Source organism: Anser cygnoides, chromosome 4, assembly GCF_040182565.1.
Source record: "Anser cygnoides isolate HZ-2024a breed goose chromosome 4, Taihu_goose_T2T_genome, whole genome shotgun sequence".
Lineage (NCBI taxonomy): Eukaryota > Metazoa > Chordata > Aves > Anseriformes > Anatidae > Anser > Anser cygnoides.
The window spans coordinates 60,447,640-60,469,181 of record NC_089876.1 but is presented as its reverse complement, the minus strand read 5'-3'; the positions used below and the strand labels follow the sequence as shown (position 1 = coordinate 60,469,181).

At 37.5% G+C, this 21,542-nt stretch overlaps 1 protein-coding gene and 1 long non-coding RNA gene across 10 annotated transcripts in view; one reads left to right on the top strand and one right to left on the bottom strand.

Moving 5' to 3' along the window:
* Positions 1-21,542, top strand: part of FAT1 (FAT atypical cadherin 1) — a 109,076-nt gene that overhangs the window by 84,847 nt on the left and 2,687 nt on the right. For 4 of the 9 annotated variants that reach the window (XM_048078314.2, XM_066996264.1, XM_048078311.2 and 1 more), the window contains 14 exons: positions 910-1,299; positions 3,491-3,705; positions 4,116-4,253; positions 4,592-4,735; positions 6,819-7,016; positions 11,315-12,116; positions 12,770-12,901; positions 13,013-13,176; positions 13,741-14,203; positions 14,690-14,843; positions 15,095-15,205; positions 15,425-16,056; positions 16,322-16,459; positions 18,488-18,547. In XM_048078314.2, coding sequence (XP_047934271.2) covers positions 910-1,299; positions 3,491-3,705; positions 4,116-4,253; positions 4,592-4,735; positions 6,819-7,016; positions 11,315-12,116; positions 12,770-12,901; positions 13,013-13,176; positions 13,741-14,203; positions 14,690-14,843; positions 15,095-15,205; positions 15,425-16,056; positions 16,322-16,459; positions 18,488-18,547 — 3,741 coding nt within the window. Of the gene's footprint in view, positions 1-909; positions 1,300-3,490; positions 3,706-4,115; positions 4,254-4,591; positions 4,736-6,818; positions 7,017-11,314; positions 12,117-12,769; positions 12,902-13,012; positions 13,177-13,740; positions 14,204-14,689; positions 14,844-15,094; positions 15,206-15,424; positions 16,057-16,321; positions 16,460-16,942; positions 18,460-18,487; positions 18,548-21,542 lie in introns of those variants that run through there. The other 5 variants (XM_048078317.2, XM_048078315.2, XM_048078312.2 and 2 more) reach the window with 3 other exon arrangements.
* The window catches only part of LOC106035181 (uncharacterized), a 42,721-nt gene continuing 32,993 nt past the window's right edge, over positions 11,815-21,542 (bottom strand). Inside the window, exon 4 of the long non-coding RNA XR_010831214.1 lies at positions 11,815-12,006. This is a non-coding gene — a long non-coding RNA (uncharacterized lncRNA). The remainder of the gene's footprint in view (positions 12,007-21,542) is intronic.

Sequence of the window (21,542 nt, the reverse complement as noted above, 5' to 3'; positions counted from 1 at the left end):
AATTTTATATAGGGAGTAGATGATCTTAAGAAGGCCACTTCCAACTGCACTACTCTATTCTATTCTAAAAGCATATGCTGCCCATTAAGATTTTTGCTATCTCTTTCATCACTGTTCAGTTACAATTATTTAAGTGAACACGAACTGAAAATGACATTAGATAGAATTCGTTCTTAGGCTTTGTTTTTGGAAGGAAGAACAAAACAGCATAAAGTCTTTATTTAAAAGCGTATGATTTCCATATATCAGCAGTTTATTAATCATGTAATTAATAGTTGCCTCAGTCTCTTGAAACAACTAACCTGCTTTGTGCTATGATATAGCTAGGTTGCTGAATTGAAAGGCAGCAGACAGATGTTTTCACACTTCACTACTCTTTGAGACTCTGGAGCAAAATACTTGGCCCAAAACCCTGTAGACTTTTTGTTTGCTCTGCTTTACAGCAATGTTTGCCAGAAATGATGTTCCTGTTAATTTTGGGTTGTAGTTCTTAAATAAACTTACTGGAATGATGTCTAGTTATTTGATACTGCCGAACTCTTCCATATCCTCCTGTGTTATTTTTTAAGCCTGCTAAGCAGATGCTGTTGTTCTAAAGTTATAATTAGATTTGTATTACTAATCGTTTCATATTAGCTAGTACTGTGACTGAAGCAGAACCATGCTTCATGTTTTTTGTCTGGCAGAAAATTGGTGCAATGAAGTGTTAGCTTAATTTTTTTAAATTAATTACATCTTTTTGGAAATCATTCTGCCCTTGACAGGAGCCTTTAACTCCTGCTGAAATTTGCTTTAGCATGAATGATAGTATTTAATATGCATATTTTATTTCTATAGTTATCAGACCTGTTATTATGTTGGTGTATTTTGACTGCTGATTCAAACTCTGCCAATGTTTTCAAAATGCAGGGATGAACCGCAAAATCCATTATTCACTGGTGAACTCTGCAGAGGGCCAGTTCTCTATCGATGAATTCTCTGGAATCATCCGGTTGGAGAAGCCTTTGGATAGGGAATTACAAGCTGTGTACACTCTGATTTTGAAGGCTACAGATGAAGGTTTACCTAGAAGACTTTCTTCCACAAGTAGTCTTATAGTTTCCGTTTTGGATATAAATGATAATCCACCTGTATTTGAGCATAGGGAATATAGTGCAAGTGTATCAGAAGACACTTTGGTTGGAACTGAAGTTATACAGATCTACGCTGCAAGCAGGGACATTGAAGCCAATGCTGAAATCACATACTCAATAGCCAGTGGGAATGAACATGGAAAATTCAGTATTGATTCAACAACAGGTAACAGATTGCAACTGGTCTTACTGCAATGTTTATCCTGAAAGGATATGTTAGCCTCACCAAGAATAGTGCTTATACTATGTGCTGCAATAATTCATCCAAATATATAATGCATAATCTATGTGCATCATCCATCCTGGCTGCGAAACCAGTGCTACTGTCTGTTTACCCGTTTTGATGGGATGCCTACTAAACGAGTGCAATAGAATGTAGAATAGAAACTTCATTTATCGCTGTTATTTATTATTATTTGTGTTAGATTCATAGACACAGATCCATATAACACTAAATTGGGAGGAGCTGTTGACTCCCTCGTGGGTAGAGAAGCCTTGCAGAGACATCTTGACAAATTAGAGGGCAGGGCAATCAGCAACCACATGAAGATACCAGAAGTAAGCAACAGATTCTGCACCTGGGACAGGGCAACCCTGGCTATATGTACAGACTGGGCAACAACAGGCTGGAGGGCAGCCCCACAGAAAGGCATCTGGGGTTTCTGGTTGACAGCAAGTTGAATATGAGCCTGGCTGCCCTCGCAGCCAGGAGGGCCAACCATACCCTGGGGTGCATCAGGCCCAGCACTGCCAGCCAGGAAAGGGAAGGGATTGTCCTGTTCTGCTCTAGGCTGGTGCGGCATCGCCTCAAGCACTGTGTGCAGTTCTGGTGTCCCAGTATAAGAAGGACATAAAACTGTTAGAGAGTGTCCAAAGAAGGGCTACGAAGATGGTGAAGGGCCTAGAGGGCAAGATGAGGAGTGGCTGAGGTCCCTTGGTTTGTTCAGCCCAGAGCAGAGCAGGCCAAGGGGAGGCCTCATGGCGGCCTGCAGCTCCCTCACGGTGGGGAGCGGAGGGGCAGGCGCTGAGCTCTGCTCTCTGGGGACAGCGACAGGACCCGAGGGAACGGCATGGAGCTGGGACAGGGGAGGGTCAGGCTGGGTGTTAGGGAAAGGTTCTGCACCCAGAGGGTGGTTGGGCACTGGGACAGGCTCCCCAAGGCAGTGGTCCCGGCACCAAGCCTGTCAGAGTTAAAGAAGTATTTGGACAATGTTCTCAGATGCATGGTCTGATTTTTGGGTGGTTTTGTGTGGAGCCAGGAGTTGGACTCGATGATCCTTGTGGATCCCTTCCAACTCAGGATATTGTATGATTCTAAGATATAGCTGGCAAGAGTAAAGGTTTCCTAGCTGGAATGTTCCCCATCCAGGGAGAAAAGACGTGGTTTTGTAATGATAGAAGCATAATAGTCTTTTTACAAAAGCCATGTAATCAGAATGAGTGGCCAGACTCTGTAAAAGAAAGATCAGAAATTAAATTGGCAGGGAAAAATACTCATTGGCCTACAAAGACAGTAATTCTAGAGGAGTTTGATGCAGCATTAAAGAGAGATTGGAATATTCTATTCAAGCGTATATCCAGCGTGACAGCGGAGATTTTAGGCTTGCGTGTTAATCAGATTTAGTCTCTGGAAGCACTTAGGTTCTTTGGAAAAATTTGCCCTACTAATGACAATACTTTTGGGTAGAAATCATGATTTTTTAAACAAAATTAACAGCAGTTATTTATACCGATGCAACAGAAATTGTAAATCTTCCTAAAGCTTTTTCCAGTGTGCACACTGGTGTTACAGTGTAGAAGTAATTTGCTAGTTTAACTTCTTCACGTATTTGAAAGAGGATTCCAGGAAAACACTCTTCCAGCTGTAAATTAGTGTATATATTAGCAACTGAACTATTTTAACTATTTGGTTATGAGCTCGCGCTTTGACTCAGATATTTCTATTAATCAAAAGTCATGATCAGACACTTCTGTTACTGGAGTATCCTTTGTATTCTCAATAACTGAAATTAATGTTGGTCAGAAGGAAAGACAAGCTAAAGATGTTTTTGTATTTTGGGTTAATTTTAATTGAAAATATTGAAAAGGACATTTTCTAAACTTCTTCATTATTTTCTTCTTTTTTAATTATATAATGTGAGCCAGGTGGTTTTAAATTATAAGAGTCTTTTGTGATAGTGGCAGGAACTTCTGATCTTTTTTTGTGTAAAGCCTGATTATCTCACTGTGTAGCTCCAGCTTTACAGTGACAAGTTGAGCCCTGAAGAAGCTGAGTATTCATCAGAACAAGATCAGAAGACGCAGTATATAATACTACAGTAACAGTGGAATTTCTATGGTTTTATTTTCTCCGATAGGAGCCATTTTTATCATTGAAAGCTTGGATTATGAAAGTTCTCATGAGTATTACTTGACAGTGGAAGCCACAGATGGAGGCACACCTTCATTAAGTGATGTTGTAACAGTGAATATTAATGTAACAGATATCAATGACAATACTCCAGTGTTCAGCCAAGACACCTACACTGCAGTAATCAGTGAAGATGCTGTGCTTGAACAGTCAGTCATTACAGTACGTATTGTCATTTTTTTCCCTTGAAATACTCTGTCATAACAATCATACTTTCAGTCTTGAAGGAATAAATATTGATTTGAAGATGGGGATAAATGAATAGATAAGTTTGCCACTGAGTAACTGAAAAATATTTTGAAAAAGTTTCAGAACCAGCAACATGAAATGCTATGCGGAAGTAGATGTTATTTTGTGATATATTTTTGTTCTCATCAGAACAGGACTTAAAATAATTTCCTGAATTTCTTCTGAAAATTAAATGGTATTAATATGTTCTGAATATTATGTTTCTCCTGAGAACTATGTAATATGTTAGACCAAACCAGCTATGATCATCTTCAGGATGAGTTTATTTAAACAATGATAGAGTATACTTAGACTGTTTTAAATGAGCCTATAATGTTCCTTAGGTTATGGCAGATGATGCTGATGGACCTTCCAACAACTATATTCACTATGCAATTATAGATGGCAATCAGGGAAATCCTTTTACAATTGACCCTACGAGGGGTGAAATAAAAGTGACTAAACTTCTAGACCGAGAAAAGGTAAGTTTTCTATACTTCTTGAGCAGCTGGGATTTAGTTAGGTATTTACTTTTGATGACCACCATTTTTGGATTATATTTGTAAATTAACATTTCAAACATTCCAAAATTAATACAGCCATAACAGAAGTGAAAGTATCTATTTATGTCAATGCCTTTTGGGGTTGGGAGGTAGGGGACATCTGCAAGGGGAGAGAAAGGATTAAATATATAAAGGCAAGCTTTAATGGAGGGTTGTGCTAAAATATTTCTTCCTTAAAAGAAAAGCTGTGTTTGTTATTCTGTCTTTATTCTTTAGTGAATGTGTAATTTATTTTTTTTATTATTATTATTTATTAGATTTCAGGATATACTTTGACAGTTCAAGCTTCAGATAATGGAAACCCACCTAGACATAACACAACCACAGTTAACATTGATGTTTCTGATGTAAATGACAATCCTCCAGTATTCTCAAAAGGAAACTATAGCGTTATCATCCAGGTAAACTAAACACATGCAGTGAAGTTTTAGTAATTAAAACAATAATTTTATTTGAGTGTTAATTTGTGAGTTGAAATATTCTGCAAGATAAGATAAACCTAATGTTTCCATTTTATTTTACTGTGTTTTTAATTAATGTTGTCAGTGAGACTGCCTACTTGAACAAGTATTAAGGGTTACAAAATCCATGTTATGCAGTCTATGTAAAAACTTATTTTTCAAATAGTGTGCCCTTTTTACTTCATGTGTGTACGTGTATATATCAATGATACATTGAATTAATATGTATAATGTTCTTAAAATAATGCATAATTTGCTGTTTCTTTTTGATCTTGGAGTTACTGCTTGGGAAAAGATACTTTAGGTATATGTTACTGTGAAGCAGATGTTCTGCATTGTGACACATAGCTCAAGAGTTAAATTCATGTTGTTCTCTTCTGGGATCAGAGGCAATTACAAAACAGGAGTGGTATTTTGTATGGCTACATACCATCCTTTGACTAATTTCACACCTTAGGATGTTAGTAGTGGGCTAGATTCTCAAATGGCTGTCAAGTGTTTGCCTGATTCAGAGAACTCTCTACTAAAGCAAAGATAGCAGAGACAGCTTCTGTACTTCTTTTCTTCCTGAATCCAGTAGAGAATGAACGGAAAGGAATAAAGGAATCACATTAAGAACTCTGTATTGGTAATGTAAGTCAGCTCAATTCCTTGGGTCCTTTTGCTGTCACTGGTGCCTGGCCTTGTATGACAGATAAATGAGGATCAGGCAGTGCTATCTGATACACTGTGCCATCCAAATGTACTACTTCTGTTCAAGACCATGTACATGATTTGTAAAGGTACTTTTCCAAAAGAGAACGAGGTGATTCATTTCTACCCCACATTTAGAGTATGCACTTAAGGTGTTGTGAAATTTTTTTTTTTAAAGCGAGATTTGTATTTTTGTGTGTTGTCCAAGGTACTTTGCTTTCCCCAAATACAGTCTTAAGCCAATGTTAGTTAATGTTGGTAATGTTTCCTTCACTCAACTAAAAAAGAAGATGTGTTTTATTGTTCATTCATATTAGCCCATCCCAGTATGAGGGACACAGAGAAGAAGCTGAAGGAGTTGCCCAAGAACGCTGGTCTGCATTTCCTGATACATTGGAAATGTACAAATTTGGACACAGTTGGAAATATGATAAGCTATTATGAAAACCAAATTAACTTAGTTCTCAAAATGTAAATATTTGTATTTTTAAATTATGGGTCCTTGTCTGCTTTGCTTAAAAGGAAGAAAAAAGAAAAAAGCCAAGGCTGCAATGTCTGATAAAATTAACTTGACAGAATGTCACCTACTTACTCTCTCAAGAACAGAGAGTATGCTTGTTAGGAGGTTTTGCAAGCATTAAAGAATAGCATTTTATTATTATTGTACTTTGCAATAACACTTTTTTTGCATTTAAAATATGTATATATAAAAATCTGGTAAATACGGCATAACATAAATATTCTAGGAGAGGTGTTATGAGTGTTAGATAAGGTTGTATGTGTGTATCAGATGCATGATAAACCTAAGTGCGTGAGGTGTCTGAAACATGGGGCATCCACATGAAGCAAAATTGACATTTTATGATGCAAACTCTTAAACCAGGATTTCATATTTTAACCAGACCATGGCTGTAGTCAGAATAATAAGGGACACAATGGGTTAGACAGAAGTGTGCTTTTGTAGTCCTCCCAAAAAAGGCATTAGATTATTCTTAACAGGTGTTTTAGCTAAATTTGAAATCTTTGACAATTAACTAATTAATCTACTATAATTTTAATTCAGACCAAAAGTAGAAATAGATGGACAAGGCTGAGCTACTTTTAACAATCTCAAAGTTAAAAAAAAATAAAGTTTAAGAATGTGTTGCCTTTTATTCTTTTTGTCATTATAAACAGAGGGTGGTGCTTTTTGTTAATGTTGTCATTTTGATTTCACTGATACTGATTGACTGGCTTGACAGTGATTTTTTTTTTTCTGTTGTGAAAAATCAATCTCACTGTATATCCTCATTTACAACAAAACTGATGTGGTTGTGTTATACATTTATAGGAAAATAAGCCTATTGGATTTAGTGTGCTGCAGCTGGTGGTGACAGACAAAGATTCTTCTCACAATGGTCCTCCTTTCCTCTTCACCATCCTGAGTGGAAATGAAGAAAACACTTTCCAGATTAACCAGCAAGGAGTACTGACAACAACTGCTGCACTGAACCGAAAAGTGAGGGATCACTATTTACTTCATGTTAAGGTAGGATACACTGTGTCTAGCTGTTTTGTGTTATTACTATAAATACTAAACTTTTTCCATTCATGCTAAATCCACCACCTTTTCCTGTTACTTGGAGGATAGCCGCTTGTCTTTCTCAGAAGATCTTGACATGCTAAGTAGTTATTTGAGGCATGTCCCTTGTGGGAGAATCTTCAGAGACAGTCTTGATTTAAATGGAAGTCTACACAGGTGTAATAGTAACCTTAATTAAACTCAGTGGAAGTGCAAGGTGCATGAAATGTTAACAGGGTGAGTGCTCTTGATAAACCCTTTGCCTTTCACATGGGATGCATTTTTCAGCCTATGCATTTTGTTTTACTCTGGCATCTATCTGGAGAAGCCAGCAGAGGATAAGTCTCTTGAGCCACCTACTATTTGCTGCAAACTTCCTCTGACAACCATCACTGTGATGCTTGAAGCTGTGAGCTGGACTGCACTGATAACAATGGAAACAGGGATTTTGAAAGTTTCATGTCATAGCAGTACTGGCATGTTTTTCTCTAGTGCTACATTGTTCTGTCAAGGGCAATTGAAAACAAATGAGTGGATGTATCACATAGCATTCAGCCTTGCTGTCTGATTCTCATAAACAGCACTTCACTTGTAGATCTCAAAATTTTGCAGTGGCAAAGAATTCAAAAACGACCCTGAAAGGCTCTGATATCTGTCAATAGTTGCTGCAGTTGTGCCGAAAGACCAGGCCATGTTCAAAAATGAGAGGTACATTAGCAGAGAGTACATAGCAAAGTTCTCTAAAATACTTTCTGCAACCTAACATAAAGTTCAAACCATTTTTTTTAATCAAATCCAGTCCTTTTAAATTCAGTAATAAATTAAGTAACTGTGACCAGGGAACTTGAAATTGGTAGGCTAAAAATAGTTGGCCTTAATTCTTACACTTTGTTTCTAGATTCATGTTTTAAGAAAATTTCTCACCTTTATTTTTACATGGCCTACAGGAATTTCATTAAATCTCCATGTTATTCTCCCGTGTAATATTGCACACAAGTTCTGAGCAAATGTGCAGAGTGCTAGAGCAGTACTATTTGCTCCAGGGCATAGCGAATTCTGTCCACACTGGGGTAATAATCACAGTGTATTTACACATCTCTCTCTTTTCTTTGGGCAAGGAAAAAAAAAATCCCACAGGTACTGTGATTTCCTGCTTGAGTCACTGAAATGTATCAGGAGACATCAGTATAAGAACCAGCATAGATAAAGGCTCCATTTAAGTTCTAGATAAGGAACATGAGTATTCCTTATATAATATAAATATATATATATATATGTTTCCATATATATGGATGGAAAAAGGGGGTAGGAACATAAACTGTCCCCCTGTCAGCTATTTTCTTCTCAGTAACGATCTGATGGGACAGATTAGCCTTGAAGTGATGGCTCTGTTGGCCTTCCTAGGCTGCACGAGTCCAAAACAGCAGTAGAGGTGGGCTTTGTCACTCTTATGTAATGGGCTTTCCAAATTTTTGTCACCTTTTTACTAAGGGAATAACGCCAAGCAGTGTTTTTCCTGTATGTGCTCTTAGTATCATACAAGATTTGTACGTTTTATTTTATTTTTCTTCTGAGCAGTAACTGATTTCTATGTATTTTGCTTCTAAAGCATATTCCTGTGAATGCATGCAGCTGCAATTACAACTCTTCTGTGGAGCCTTACACTGTCTTTGTCCCTTTTCATGATTTACCTGAACATTTGGTCCTTCCTAACGTGTCTGCCTGTATGAGGAACCTATCTAACACCTTTCTCTAGGTGGATTTATTTTTGTTTCCAAGCCACCTCGGCTGTAGGGTGCCTGTAAGCGGCTTGTCAGTACTTCATCTGTCTTACTTTTCAAACGCTATGCTAAAGATGTCTTTTTTCTAAGACTTTTTCTTCTTTGTTTCTAATGAATAAAAGGGGTATTTTAATGACACACAGTAACTAAACAAGCATCTTAAAACAAATATACTCATTTAGAACAAAGACTTTTCAAAGATCATACATCCTAAAGCAGACTATACTAATGTCATTTTTTTTAATGCTGTTATAACCCAATCTTAATATTTTGTACCTGTCTCATCCTTTGATTTAAATATTCCCTGTCTGGATTCTGGAAGTATGTCACTGTCTTTCAATTGCTATTTATCATCATTTATTATGATAGCTTTTTAAATTGAAACAGTGCTATAATTTGCTATTATCTTTTCTTTAGTGAGTCAGCATACACAAGTATGAAGACATCTAAGACTAAAACTAGGCATTTCCATATTACAAGCCTTCAGTTTCAATGACACACACAAAAACAAATACATGACCTTCTGGGAAAAATATTTTTTCCCTTTCCACTTAAAAGAATGACTTTTTTTTTTTTAACCCCAAAGGCATCTTCTCAAGTTTACCAGGTCTTTAATTTTTGTGTTTTCTTCTGGCAGCTCCTAAGCTGATGGCTGTGCATGATCTGTTGATGCTTGGTTTTGTTTTTTTAACTGACCTTCATTGCCCCTGCTTTTCCGTACTCACAGCTTTCACCTTCATTACTTTCTGAATGGATTGCTGAGGCAGAGGTCTTATTTTACAGGTTTATTCTAACTGAGAAAATCCTCCCCCTACAATACATATATACACAAACCAGTACCACCAAGAAACTTTTACACGATCCTTTTATTTAACTTAAGTGTTTTTAAGAGAAATAAGGATTTTTTTCTAACAGCCACCTACATGTTCATGCCACTCACATTTGCTTTCCAAAGGAAATAGATTATCCATTAACAAATGTCTCACAGCATTACTGTGTGAAATCTCCAGCTATGAGTCATACAGTCTTTTGTGCCACACTCTGAAGTCTTTAGTTTAAAACCACAGCAAGTTTTTAAATAACTGAACTATTGAAAAATATTTTCTCCTGGGGCTCTTCTTTCCTTCATGCTGTCCATTTGTTACAATTTTGCTTGCCTGTTTAAGTATTTTCTTGTTTTCCCTTGGGCATTTGTCCTGTAGCTAAACTGCCTTCCTTGTCTTGTTTCCAGGCAGAAATCTAGGCAAAACAAAACTTTGCCAGCAAAAGCGCGCTCTCTCTCTCTCTCTCTCTCTCTCTCTCTCTCTCTCTCTCTCTCCTTATTTATGTTTGGGTAACTAGAGGTCAAGCTTCTAGCCATGCCTGGCTTTTGGAGTTACCGATAAAAATATGTAGTTTTCTGACACATAAGTTACCTTTTTAAAATTCTAAAATTATGTATATATATGCAGATAATCTTGTGCCGGAGTTTTTCTTTTTGCTTAAATTTAAATGAACAATCAAAAGCAGCTTCTCTGCGTAGATCTGCAATGTGTACCACCTACCTGTAGTCATCGTAAAATTACTGTAAAATCTTTTGAACAGTGCAGTATGTTTTCCCTCAGTTCTTTCACATCTGATCCAGTTCTTCTTTGCCTGTTTCTGTAATCTCACTTTCAAACTGGGAAACAGCTCTGGGAAAAAGCTAGAAGCGAAACAAGAACTGAGAAACAGCAAGAGAGAAAGAAAACCCAGGGGAATGCTGTTTTCTCACTCTTCTCAGTTTTTTTGTTCTCTCTTCATCCAGCAACGATGAATGTTTTTGTCAAAAAAAAAAAAAAAGGTGGAAGGCAGGAGACATGATGTTTAAAAAGGCTTTAAAATTGAATTAGGCTGATTTTATTAATTACTTTATTTGTCTGAAGCAAATACCATTACAGGCTGCTTTTTTCCTCTCCCTGATTGCCAATCATCAAAGAGAGCATAATTAATTATAACTTTGTACATACACTGTTTTAATTTTGCAGTACTCTTTGGTATACTGCAGATTGTCTTCAAGACCATCTCCTAATAACTCTGGTGAAGCATGTTTTAAATGCATAGTCCATGAGTCATTTTGAATTTGTAATTTTTTTTCCATGCTTGAAATAAAAAAGCTTCAAGCACCATCTGCTGTCTGAAATCAGCTATTGTGCATTTCCTCTGTATTTGCCATAAGTGCTAGTAGGCTTCCTTGCGTTTCCAGGTATTAATAGTACTGTATCCTTTTAATCTTAGAAGTGAAAACATGTTTGTGTGTGTGCACTTAATATGAGTTTTCTGAATTTTCAAAATTAACTTTTCATAAATGTGCATTTATGAATTTTTTGTAAAGCATTTTCCTGTAGGAACATTTTAGTTTTCTTTTTTATAGATAAATACAACACTACTGCATAGAGCACAATATCTACAGTAGAATTTGATGAGATAAAGCAAAAATTGAATTCTGTCCTCATCTTCCACTAGGTCACAGATAATGGAAAGCCACCGTTGTCATCTCTGACTTACATTGATATTAGAGTTATTGAGGAAAGCATTTATTCTCCAGCAATTCTGCCTCTGGAAATCTTTATTACAGCCTTTGGGGAAGAATACTCAGGTGGTGTCATTGGAAAAATTCATGCAACTGATCAAGATGTTTATGATACTTTGACATATAGCCTGGACCCCAAAATGGAATCCTTGTTCTCCGTTTCCAGTACCGGAGGCAAACTAATAGCACATAAAAAGTTAGATGTAGGACAATACCTCCTAAATGTCACAGTTACAGATGGAAAATTTACAACTGCAGCTGATATTACTGTGCACATCAGACAAATCACACAAGATTTACTAAATCACAGCATTGCAATACGCTTTGCAAACCTTGCTCCTGAAGAATTCATTGGAGATTACTGGCGCAATTTCCAGAGAGCTTTAAGAAACATCTTGGGTGTGAGGAGAAACGACATCCAGATTGTTAGTTTGCAGCCTTCTGATCCTCCTTCAAACCTTGATGTCCTCCTGAATATTGAAAAATCTGGCAGCTCTCAGCACCCAATGAGAATTTTGGTCCACAAGATAAACTCTTCCGTGCCTGACCTAGAGGAGATTTTAGGTGTCCGGATAATTGATGTTTTCCATAAGCTATGTGCAGGCCTAGACTGTCCTTTGAAATTCTGTGAAGAAAAAGTAACAGTGGATGAGAACATCATGTCAACCCACAGTACGGCCAGGCTGAGTTTTGTCACTCCCCGTCATCACAGAACAGCAGTTTGTCTTTGTAAAGGTAAGGAAAGCAGAAAAGATAACAGTATCCTTCAAACGATTTGTCTGGTTTTGAACAGCCATAATCCACTGAGTAAAATGAATATTACAGGGCAAAGAGTAAGAATGTCCTGTAACCCTCACTACAATATTTGCCTAATGTTATTCAGGGTCAGGAGTAATTCTTCTCTTAAAACAAGGTAGCGAGACTTTATATAACCTAAGTTGATGGGAGGGGATTTTTATAGGTACCTCATCATTTTCCATTTTATGAAAGAAGTTCCTTTGTTTGTTGCCTCTTCTAAATTGTCTGAAATAATGGCTAGTCAGTCTTAGATGCACAAAAGTTCTTGCAAAGTACCTAAATATTTCCTGGTTTCTGCTTGGAGAAGTATCTCACGGAGCTTCCTAACTTGGCTCTGAATGACAGCTTGAACTGGGAAATGAATATGCATCAAAATACATACAGGTATACAGGTTTATAACAAATAATGAACTTGTCTTTCGCTCTTAGGAAAACATCATTGCTTTTTAAAATCATTAACTAATATTGCTGGCTGAAATCGCACCTGAAGTAAATATTTAAAACCCATTCATTTTCTATTTCAAACACGCAACTTTTCTCCTCTCCCTAAATGAATGTATTCCCTACATTGAATGTATTTCATTTTACAGAAGGGAAATGCCCCATAGTAAATAGTGTGTGTGAAGGAAACCCATGTCCTGAGGGTACAGAATGTTTAGGAGATCCAAAGGAAGGAAAATACACCTGTGTTTGCCATGACAGCAAAGCTGGACAGTGTCCTGGTGAGAAATTTTCTTTAAAAATCTCTGCCTAAAGCCATATTATTACTTTCCAAAGGTAAATTTGATTCCAGTCTGGTGTTAACACATTTCATGCTTTTCTGTATTCCTCAGAATCAGTTGGCTCTGCTGTGACGTTTAGTGGGAGCAGCTATGTGAAATACCGTCTCATGGAAAATGAGAACAAAGAGGAAATGAAGCTGACAATGAGACTTAGAACCTACTCTGCTCATGCAGTTGTTATGTATGCTCGAGGAACAGACTACAGTATCTTAGAGGTACACATCTTAACCTCTTTTATTTTTACTATAATCTCTGTAGAGTTGTTACAGTTGAGAACTGCCTTCAAAGTAGAGTTTCTTGTAGGTCCTGGTGGCAAACTTGTACAGAATGCTTTTAATGTGTACAAAGAATCTGTTTTCTTCAATGTTTAAAGTTAATACTTAAAATAGATCTTTCAATTTTTTAATTTATTTGTGCGTAATACTCTTTAAGTCCACACAGAAGAAGTTTTTAAACTATGTGGGAGATTAGTCACTTAAAACACAAGATTAAAAGCACATCTTCAAGTGCTGCAATCTTTTGATGATGATCTGTGAGTTCTTTACTGGAGAAAAAAATGTACTATGCATTTTAATTAAAAGAATCCTATAAAATGAATCACAGTCACTGTGAATGTTTGGAATACAATGTCAGTAAACTGCTCTTTATGAACACCACCATAACCTTGTCTCTCCAGCAAACAAAAACTTTTATAGGTATCAATATTTTAAAGTTCTACCTTTTGCAGGGATTCTCTGACTGTGTGGTCCACTTGTTGATGATGTGTCTTTCTTCCATAGATTCACCATGGACGGCTGCAATATAAATTTGATTGTGGCAGTGGACCTGGGATTGTCTCTGTTCAGAGCATTCAGATTAACGATGGTCAGTGGCATTCAGTATCTCTTGAAGTGGATGGAAATTACGCACGACTTGTTTTGGACAGGGTGCATACTGCATCTGGTACTGCTCCTGGTACACTTAGGACACTAAACCTAGATAATCATGTGTATTTTGGTGGTCATATTCGGCAGCAAGGTACAAGACACGGTAGGAGTCCTCAGGTTAGCAATGGTTTCAGAGGCTGCATGGACTCTATTGTACTTAATGGACAAGAGCTTCCCCTAAACAGCAAGCCACGAAATTATGCACACCTGGAAGAATCTGTTGATGTGACTCCTGGGTGCTTACTCACCACCACAGAAGGTTGTTCAAGCAACCCCTGTCAGAATGGAGGCATCTGCAATGCACTGTCAAATGGAGGTAAGCTGTGCTGGATTCTTCTACTACTTTTCCACTTCCATGCACTGGAAAGCCAGAACAGCTTTGTGAATAATTCTTGCTTTTCCAGTGAGTTGTAGAAGGCTGGTTGTTAGCCAGGTAGAAAGGCTGTGTCTGCCTGTGGTCTAGGCTCGGTTCCTTGGGATAGGAAGTAGGCAAAGCTCATGAAGCAAAGTTGGGATTTACTCTTCAGTGTCAACACCTGAGGTCTGTTCTCTAACTGCCTACATTAGAGCTTAAAAATTTCTGAAAACATTGTGACAAGCTTGAGTTCTATGAGACAAGCGGAAGTTAACCTTGAGTAATACTCAAGAAAAACTTGACTGTTGGACTTTCATTCATCTTTTGATAAAATATTTTCTATGCCTATCCTCTCTCTCTTTCAACGAGTAGGGCAGGCAGGGAGGATTTTGTCTTGAATCCAGTAGAGCCACATGTGCCTTTCAAAAAGAGCGTATTTGATTTCAGGTTACTACTGCAAGTGTGCTCCTCTGTTCATGGGAACTCACTGCGATGTAAGCGTCAACCCATGTGCTTCCAATCCCTGCCTTTATGGTGGTACTTGCATCCCAGTCAGTGATGATTTCATCTGCCAATGCCGAGGACAATACACAGGCCAAAGGTATGTTTGTGTGGTGGGGCTTTTTTGTACAAATGAACCCATTGGATCAAAAAAGAAATCAAGAAAAAACAAAAACAAAACAAACTGTTACATTTATAGCATATTCTCTATTTTCTACTTAAAGCCCAGACTTTGAAACCCACTGGTGTTGGTTAATGCCAACCCCTATGTTGCAGCCTTGAATCCCATACTACATACTGAACTTACAGTTAATAGTTCTTTTTGTTAGTGTTGTTTTTTTTCTTTTTCAGGTGCCAGCTGGGTCCATATTGTAAAGACAATCCTTGTAAAAATAGCGGCAAGTGTATTGACAGTTTGGATGGACCTGTTTGTGAGTGTGAAGCAGGCTTCCGTGGAGAAAGGTAAGTATAGTGTTCTGCAGATAGCGAAATTTTTATCCATATTACTTAACAGTTAACAATTTGAGTTGACTGAAGTCTGAAGTGTTGATAAAATAGCAAATTGCCTGGTACTGTATGGTACTACATATGAAATATATCTAGAACTGTTGAGAGCAAGGAGGCTACAACAATGACTACTGCTGTAAATTAACCATTGTTTCTTTACTCTGTGTCTGGTAGGTGCCTGACTGATGTTGATGAGTGCACAGAAAACCCCTGTCTTAATGGTGCCCATTGTGAGAATACTTACGGTTCATATCACTGCAATTGTAGCCGTGGCTTTGGAGGGAAACACTGCACAGACATTGTTCTTAACAACTATGTTTCAACGCCGTGGAACATTGGCTTAGCTGAAGTAATCGGAATTATTGTTTTCATCGCGGGAATATTCTTGTTAGTTGGGATTTTTGTTGTTTGCCGCAAAGTGATCAGTAGAAAGAAGAAACACCAGCCAGAACCTGAAGACAAGCAACTGGGAGCTACAACAGCTTTCTTGCAAAGACCTTATTTTGATGCAAAATTGAACAAGAACATCTATTCTGACATCCCACCACAGGTTCCTGTTCGTCCCATTTCGTATACTCCAAGCATTCCGAGTGACTCCAGGAATAATCTTGACAGGAATTCTTTTGAGGGGTCTGCTATCCCCGAGCACCCAGAGTTTAGTACTTTTAACCCAGATTCTGTACATGGTCACCGGAAGGCTGTAGCTGTTTGCAGTGTAGCACCAAACCTGCCACCTCCACCTCCCTCCAACTCTCCTTCAGACAGCGATTCAATACAGAAGCCCAGCTGGGATTTTGACTATGACAGTAAGAAGTGTTCTTATTTTGTTATCTTTCAGTTCAAGATAGTGATAAAGTTTCTGAGTAAGGACTATGGTATAGTTTTACTATGAATTCAAAGTCCATCTGTGTTATGGTAGAACAGATATTATGAGTTTACAAGTTTGAGAGTCTAATCAGGCTTCATACTACTAAGCTTTGTTAAAATGCATAGATCTTAGAGACCCTCGATTTTTATTGACTCTTAATTTTTAGTCTGTTAATTGTCTCACGTGACTTTTTTTTCTTTCAGCTAAAGTAGTAGATCTTGACCCCTGCCTTTCAAAAAAGCCTCTGGATGAAAAGAGCTCCCATCCATATAGCGCTAGAGAAAGCATGTCTGAGGTCCAGTCTCTCAGCTCCTTCCAATCTGAATCATGTGATGACAATGGTACGTATACTATAATCATGTCGTGCTACCACTTACATTCATTTGTTCTGTCTTTGCATCTAAATCTCTCAGTATCAGTAGGAGTTATACATATCTAATATATATTAAATAATAGTCTATTTAATATATATTAATATTTATTTTTAAAACTAACAGATTTGGGTATTAAAGGGTTTTGCCTATCTTACACCTCATGTTAGTTACCTTAATATATATATATATTTTTATTCTGTTAGAATTTTAACAGTGAACATGCAGCACAAGGTGTTTGGAGCCTTGTCTTAAACAGTGTTAAAAATGCATTCTCAGATTTGAGAAGCTCTTCTAGGTAATCATTAGTTATCAATTTATACAAGAATACAGTGAATTTAAAAAATAGCCTCTGCACAAATATAATTTTAGCTTTGACGTTCAGCTTTCAGTAAAGCTTTCTGGTGTTACAGTTTCATTTGTTTCCTTCTCTTTTTCTTGCTGCGACCTCAGCTCCCATATGGATCAGATCAGTTCTGAGTGAGAGCAGAGTTTAAGGGATTGCTTGTAAGTTTGATTACTTTAGTAATGAAGGAAGCTGCACAAAAAGGAATTTTATTACAGTAGAGCAGTATACTTGGCTTTCACCACGATTAAACTTGAATTCATTAAAAAAAATCATGCATTGAAAAAAAGCCCTATAAAAATACAAATATTTTAATTGCAACTCCAGTCCATCAAATTCAGCATACTTATTTGTGGGTTTTGTTGTTGTTATTATTAATTGGAAGTGTTTATTTTTCCATTGTGATGACAGATGCTTTTACAGATGATACGAATGCATCTGTGTATTCGGAAATATTTCAGACTGATTGGACAAAACCACAGCGGTCTCAAAACACCTTATCTTAGTGAATTAAGCTATGACTCTTCATTCCAATTCATGCGTTTGTCTCTGTATGGGAAAAAGAATTTGAAATTCCTTTAGCTTAGGAAATAAAGAACATTCTACTTCTCAACAAAGGTAGAGTGGTTTGTTCTTTAAAAGCATGGAAAGAAACATCTGTTAATGATTGGTGAAAGTAAAACGGTATGCTTATAGTACTCATCATTTTATCAGTAGAATTGATATCAACTTTCTTCCTGTGGTATTAAGTGTTGTGCGGTACATGTTGTTCTCCCCTCCCCTTCATCCCATGTATTTCATACATGCCTACTGGTTTCTTGTCATGTATTGATAATTCAGTAATACATCGTTCTAAGAGAAATAGCTGTAGCATCATAGAGATTATTCCTTCCTCCCTTTTAGGTAGATTCTGAATTTATTAGTTTGAAATTTTATCCCTCAGCCTTGCAAACAAATTGCATGTGATTACCTCATCCTACTCCTTTAAAAGTATATCCTTCTCCCTTCCGAAAGTATATTGTGAAGGCATTTAAAAGATTAATCATTCTTATTTAAAAACAATCCAAATTGTCACAACCTAAATTTCACATTCCTACTATGATACCACTGTTCAAACACAAGTAGGTCAGCACCAGTGTTTTTTGTAATATTTTCTATATTCCAGCATTGTAGTTCGTTTTAGTGAAAGATTCTAGCCCTCCACTGAGGGGAAAAAAATAGCAGTTGGCAGCCTAAAAGAGGAAGCCTGATGTGTTACTCTTTAATTGACCCTACTCAAGCAATAAACTAGACCCTTCTAAATGCTATCTAGATGAAGTATGATACAAACACTCTACTGAGGCAATATTCCAGAAATTATAATACAATTAAAGCACTTCTGTGCTTGTGCAGAATTTGTTTCAAGAGTAATTGTAACAAGTACTTTACCATGTTTATAAAGAACAAGAGTCAGGTTCAGAGATGTGTTTTAGATGTTATATGCAATTGCTTTCTAGATAGAGAATATCTCTATAATCTTGCCACTGATAATCTTGCTTTAAAAATAGTAATGAACTGCAATTTTACAGTATTTTTTTGTATACCTGTATGCTGTTTAAAGTGATGCTAACTATAGGTTTGTTTTAATTTGCTCCTTTTATACCTTTTACAAGCTTCCGTAGTGACTGTAATACACCTTGTCAATGCTGTTGTTGACTCGGTGGAAAAAGAAGGTATATATATGTTTTCATATTTATTTACTGCTTTGGCAGAATAATGCATGTTTTTCTCTAGTAACATAGTCCTAGCAGCTGGGAGTTACAAACTTTACTTAGACTTCCTGATAAGCTTTAGTAAATAATATACTTTATTATATTTTCATGTGAATGCTGTGGCTACTCTGTGGACAGGTTCAGTGTGTGATTTCTTGGAAAACGTATTGGTGTACAAAGGTCTTGGTGCTTACTGTTGTCTGACACTATTCACAATAGAGCTTCCAGCAGAATTGAGACAGCATCAAAGGCAGTTATGTACATTGAAGTAGATGAAAAACCAGTGCTCCCTGTTCCTTTTCTTTTCCCACCCACACCCCTAGTGGCAGTGGCTGAGCAGAACATGAGTAGTCTGATACCCACTTCCTTAGTCTTTAGGTCAGTCTGTCTCTTTAGCGGAAAATGCTGATTTCTAGTGTGAAGTTGAGGTATATAGGCATACACATCCCTAACAATTTAAGTAGTTGCTTGCTACTTATTCTTACTGGAGTATCTAAAATGTGCGTTTATGTGTATGTATATTCCAAATACATACACACAAACACAGAGGTATGTATGTGAAGTTAGAAAGAGGCAAAGTAGCAATTTTCACTGGATTTTTTTTCTGCTAACATTTAAGAAGTGATCACTCTGGAAAATACAAACTTTACAAAATTATAGTAGTAATAGAGGTGCCAGTGAGCCCATACAAACACTAACGTTTCAATGGACTTGCATATCACCAGAACTTTCAGGATATCTAAGTAGTTCACTCCTTTATATCCCCACACACACCACTACCAGTCTGCAGACGTTACTTCTGAAATTACATCCACAGTGTACATTTCTTATTTCTCATTAAAAAAGTAAGGTCTTCTAGTCCATTTTAAGTCCTACTGGAAACAAAGCCCTTTTAAGAACATAAAAATGCTTACAGTAGCTACAGATTGATTTATTATTTGAAGTACAACCTCTTTTTGTATGTCACAGTATCACAGATTTCTAGGTTGGAAGAGACCTCAAGATCATCGAGTCCAACCTCCGACCTAACACTAAGTACTCCACTAAACCATATCGCTAAGCTCTACATCTAAACGTCTTTTAAAGACCTCCAGGGATGGTGACTCCACCACCTCCCTGGGCAGCCCGTTCCAATGCTTAATAACCCTTTCAGTAAAGAAGTACTTCCTAACATCCAACCTAAAACTCCCCTGTCGCAACTTTCGCCCATTCCCCCTTGTCCTGTCACCAGGCACATAGGAGAACAGACCAACCCCCACCTCTTTACAGCCTCCTTTAAGGTAACTGTAGAGAGCGATAAGGTCGCCCCTGAGCCTCCTCTTCTCCAGGCTGAACAAGCCCAGCTCCCTCAGCCGCTCCTCGTAAGACTTGTTCTCCAGACCCCTCACCAGCTTGGTTGCCCTTCTCTGGACTCGCTCGAGCACGTCCATGTCCTTCCTGTAGCGAGGGGCCCAAAACTGAACACAGTACTCAAGGTGCGGCCTCACCAGAGCCGAGTACAGGGGCACAATCACTTCCCTAGACCTGCTGGCCTACATTTGCATGTCTACACATTATAAAGTAGACATGCAAAAACTTCTAATCACATGAGAGTATCATTAATGTTTATATATAGAGCGTAGTTCTCAGTGCTGGAAAATTTAATGTATAACTACTTATGAAAGGGTGAGTTACAAGACTAGAGGCAGCAAAACATGAGAAATAATAACTTACTCAGATTTTCTCTGAGATTTTAATGGATAGAAACTAAAATTGATGGAAGTAGTCCTCAAGATACTCAGAAGTACTGTTCATTGGTTTAGTATCACTAAGATAAAAACGTTTATGCGTTGCAGGCTATTCTGAAAGGACAAAGATTAATATGTCCTGCTCATCTGTTTCTCTAATTTCTAGTCTTAACAAGCATTCCTTCTTTCAAAGTATCATAGGTAAAGAATTCTGCTTTGGAGCACCCTCAGAACGCTGCCAGTTTGAGCAGCGGAGATCCTTGCTCAAGCTTTCAGCAAGATCAAGCTCTGGGACAAATGGTCTTTTCTTTTAGGCCCCCCAAGTGGCTCTGTCCAACAAGTATCCTGGAAGCATGAATTACAGCTAGACACAATCTCATCACAGTACAGTTGTAGGCCTGCATTCCCTGCAGCGCTCCTCAGGGAAGGTTATAGCTCTCTGCACATCAACGGTGCTGAGTACAAGAGGAAATACAGTGCCAGTCCACAGTGTGTCACCTAGAAATATGAGTACATTGGGTTCTAGCTTACTTCTGTATTTTATGCTAAATGGTCTCAGGAGCAAAGTACAGAACCCAAATCTCCCCCTTTCTTGGTTAAAAGTGCTCTAAAAGTATAAGGCTACAGTCTGTCTGTTGACTTCAGATTTGCACCATTTCGCTAGAAAACCAAAGAATGTTGTCTTCTAAGTAGATCAATAGTTAGAACATTACCCTGGTGATGAGCCCAGACCATTCTGAGAATAGATAAAAGGATCAATTCTTAGAAGATTCTGGAATTAGGATAGGCAGTCATCCCTCTTTTCAGACCTGTACCAGGAATATAAATTCCTGAAAAGATACAGGTTTAAGATGTCAGACAGCACAGAACAGTTCTGTGCTAAACATAAATTGTTGGGATTGCTGTACAGCAGCAGGCAGGTCTCCCCGTGCACAGTCTTTGGAAGCTAGAAAATAAGATAAGTTCCCTTCTTTGGGTTAGACACAGTGCTACATCTATTAAGATTTATGCTTTTTTAGTATTTATACTTTTTATAGATTTATACTTTTTAGTATTGAAAACCAATGGGAAACAGGGAAAGAATAAAATCTGATCAAATCTCATTACCCAATTTTAAGAGAAGTCCTAAGTCATTAGAATGAAATGAGGATTTCAGCAAACTATGGATTCCAGATTATTCCACTACAAAAGAATGTCCCAGTTAGGCTTTACTTTGACACAGTAGCCAT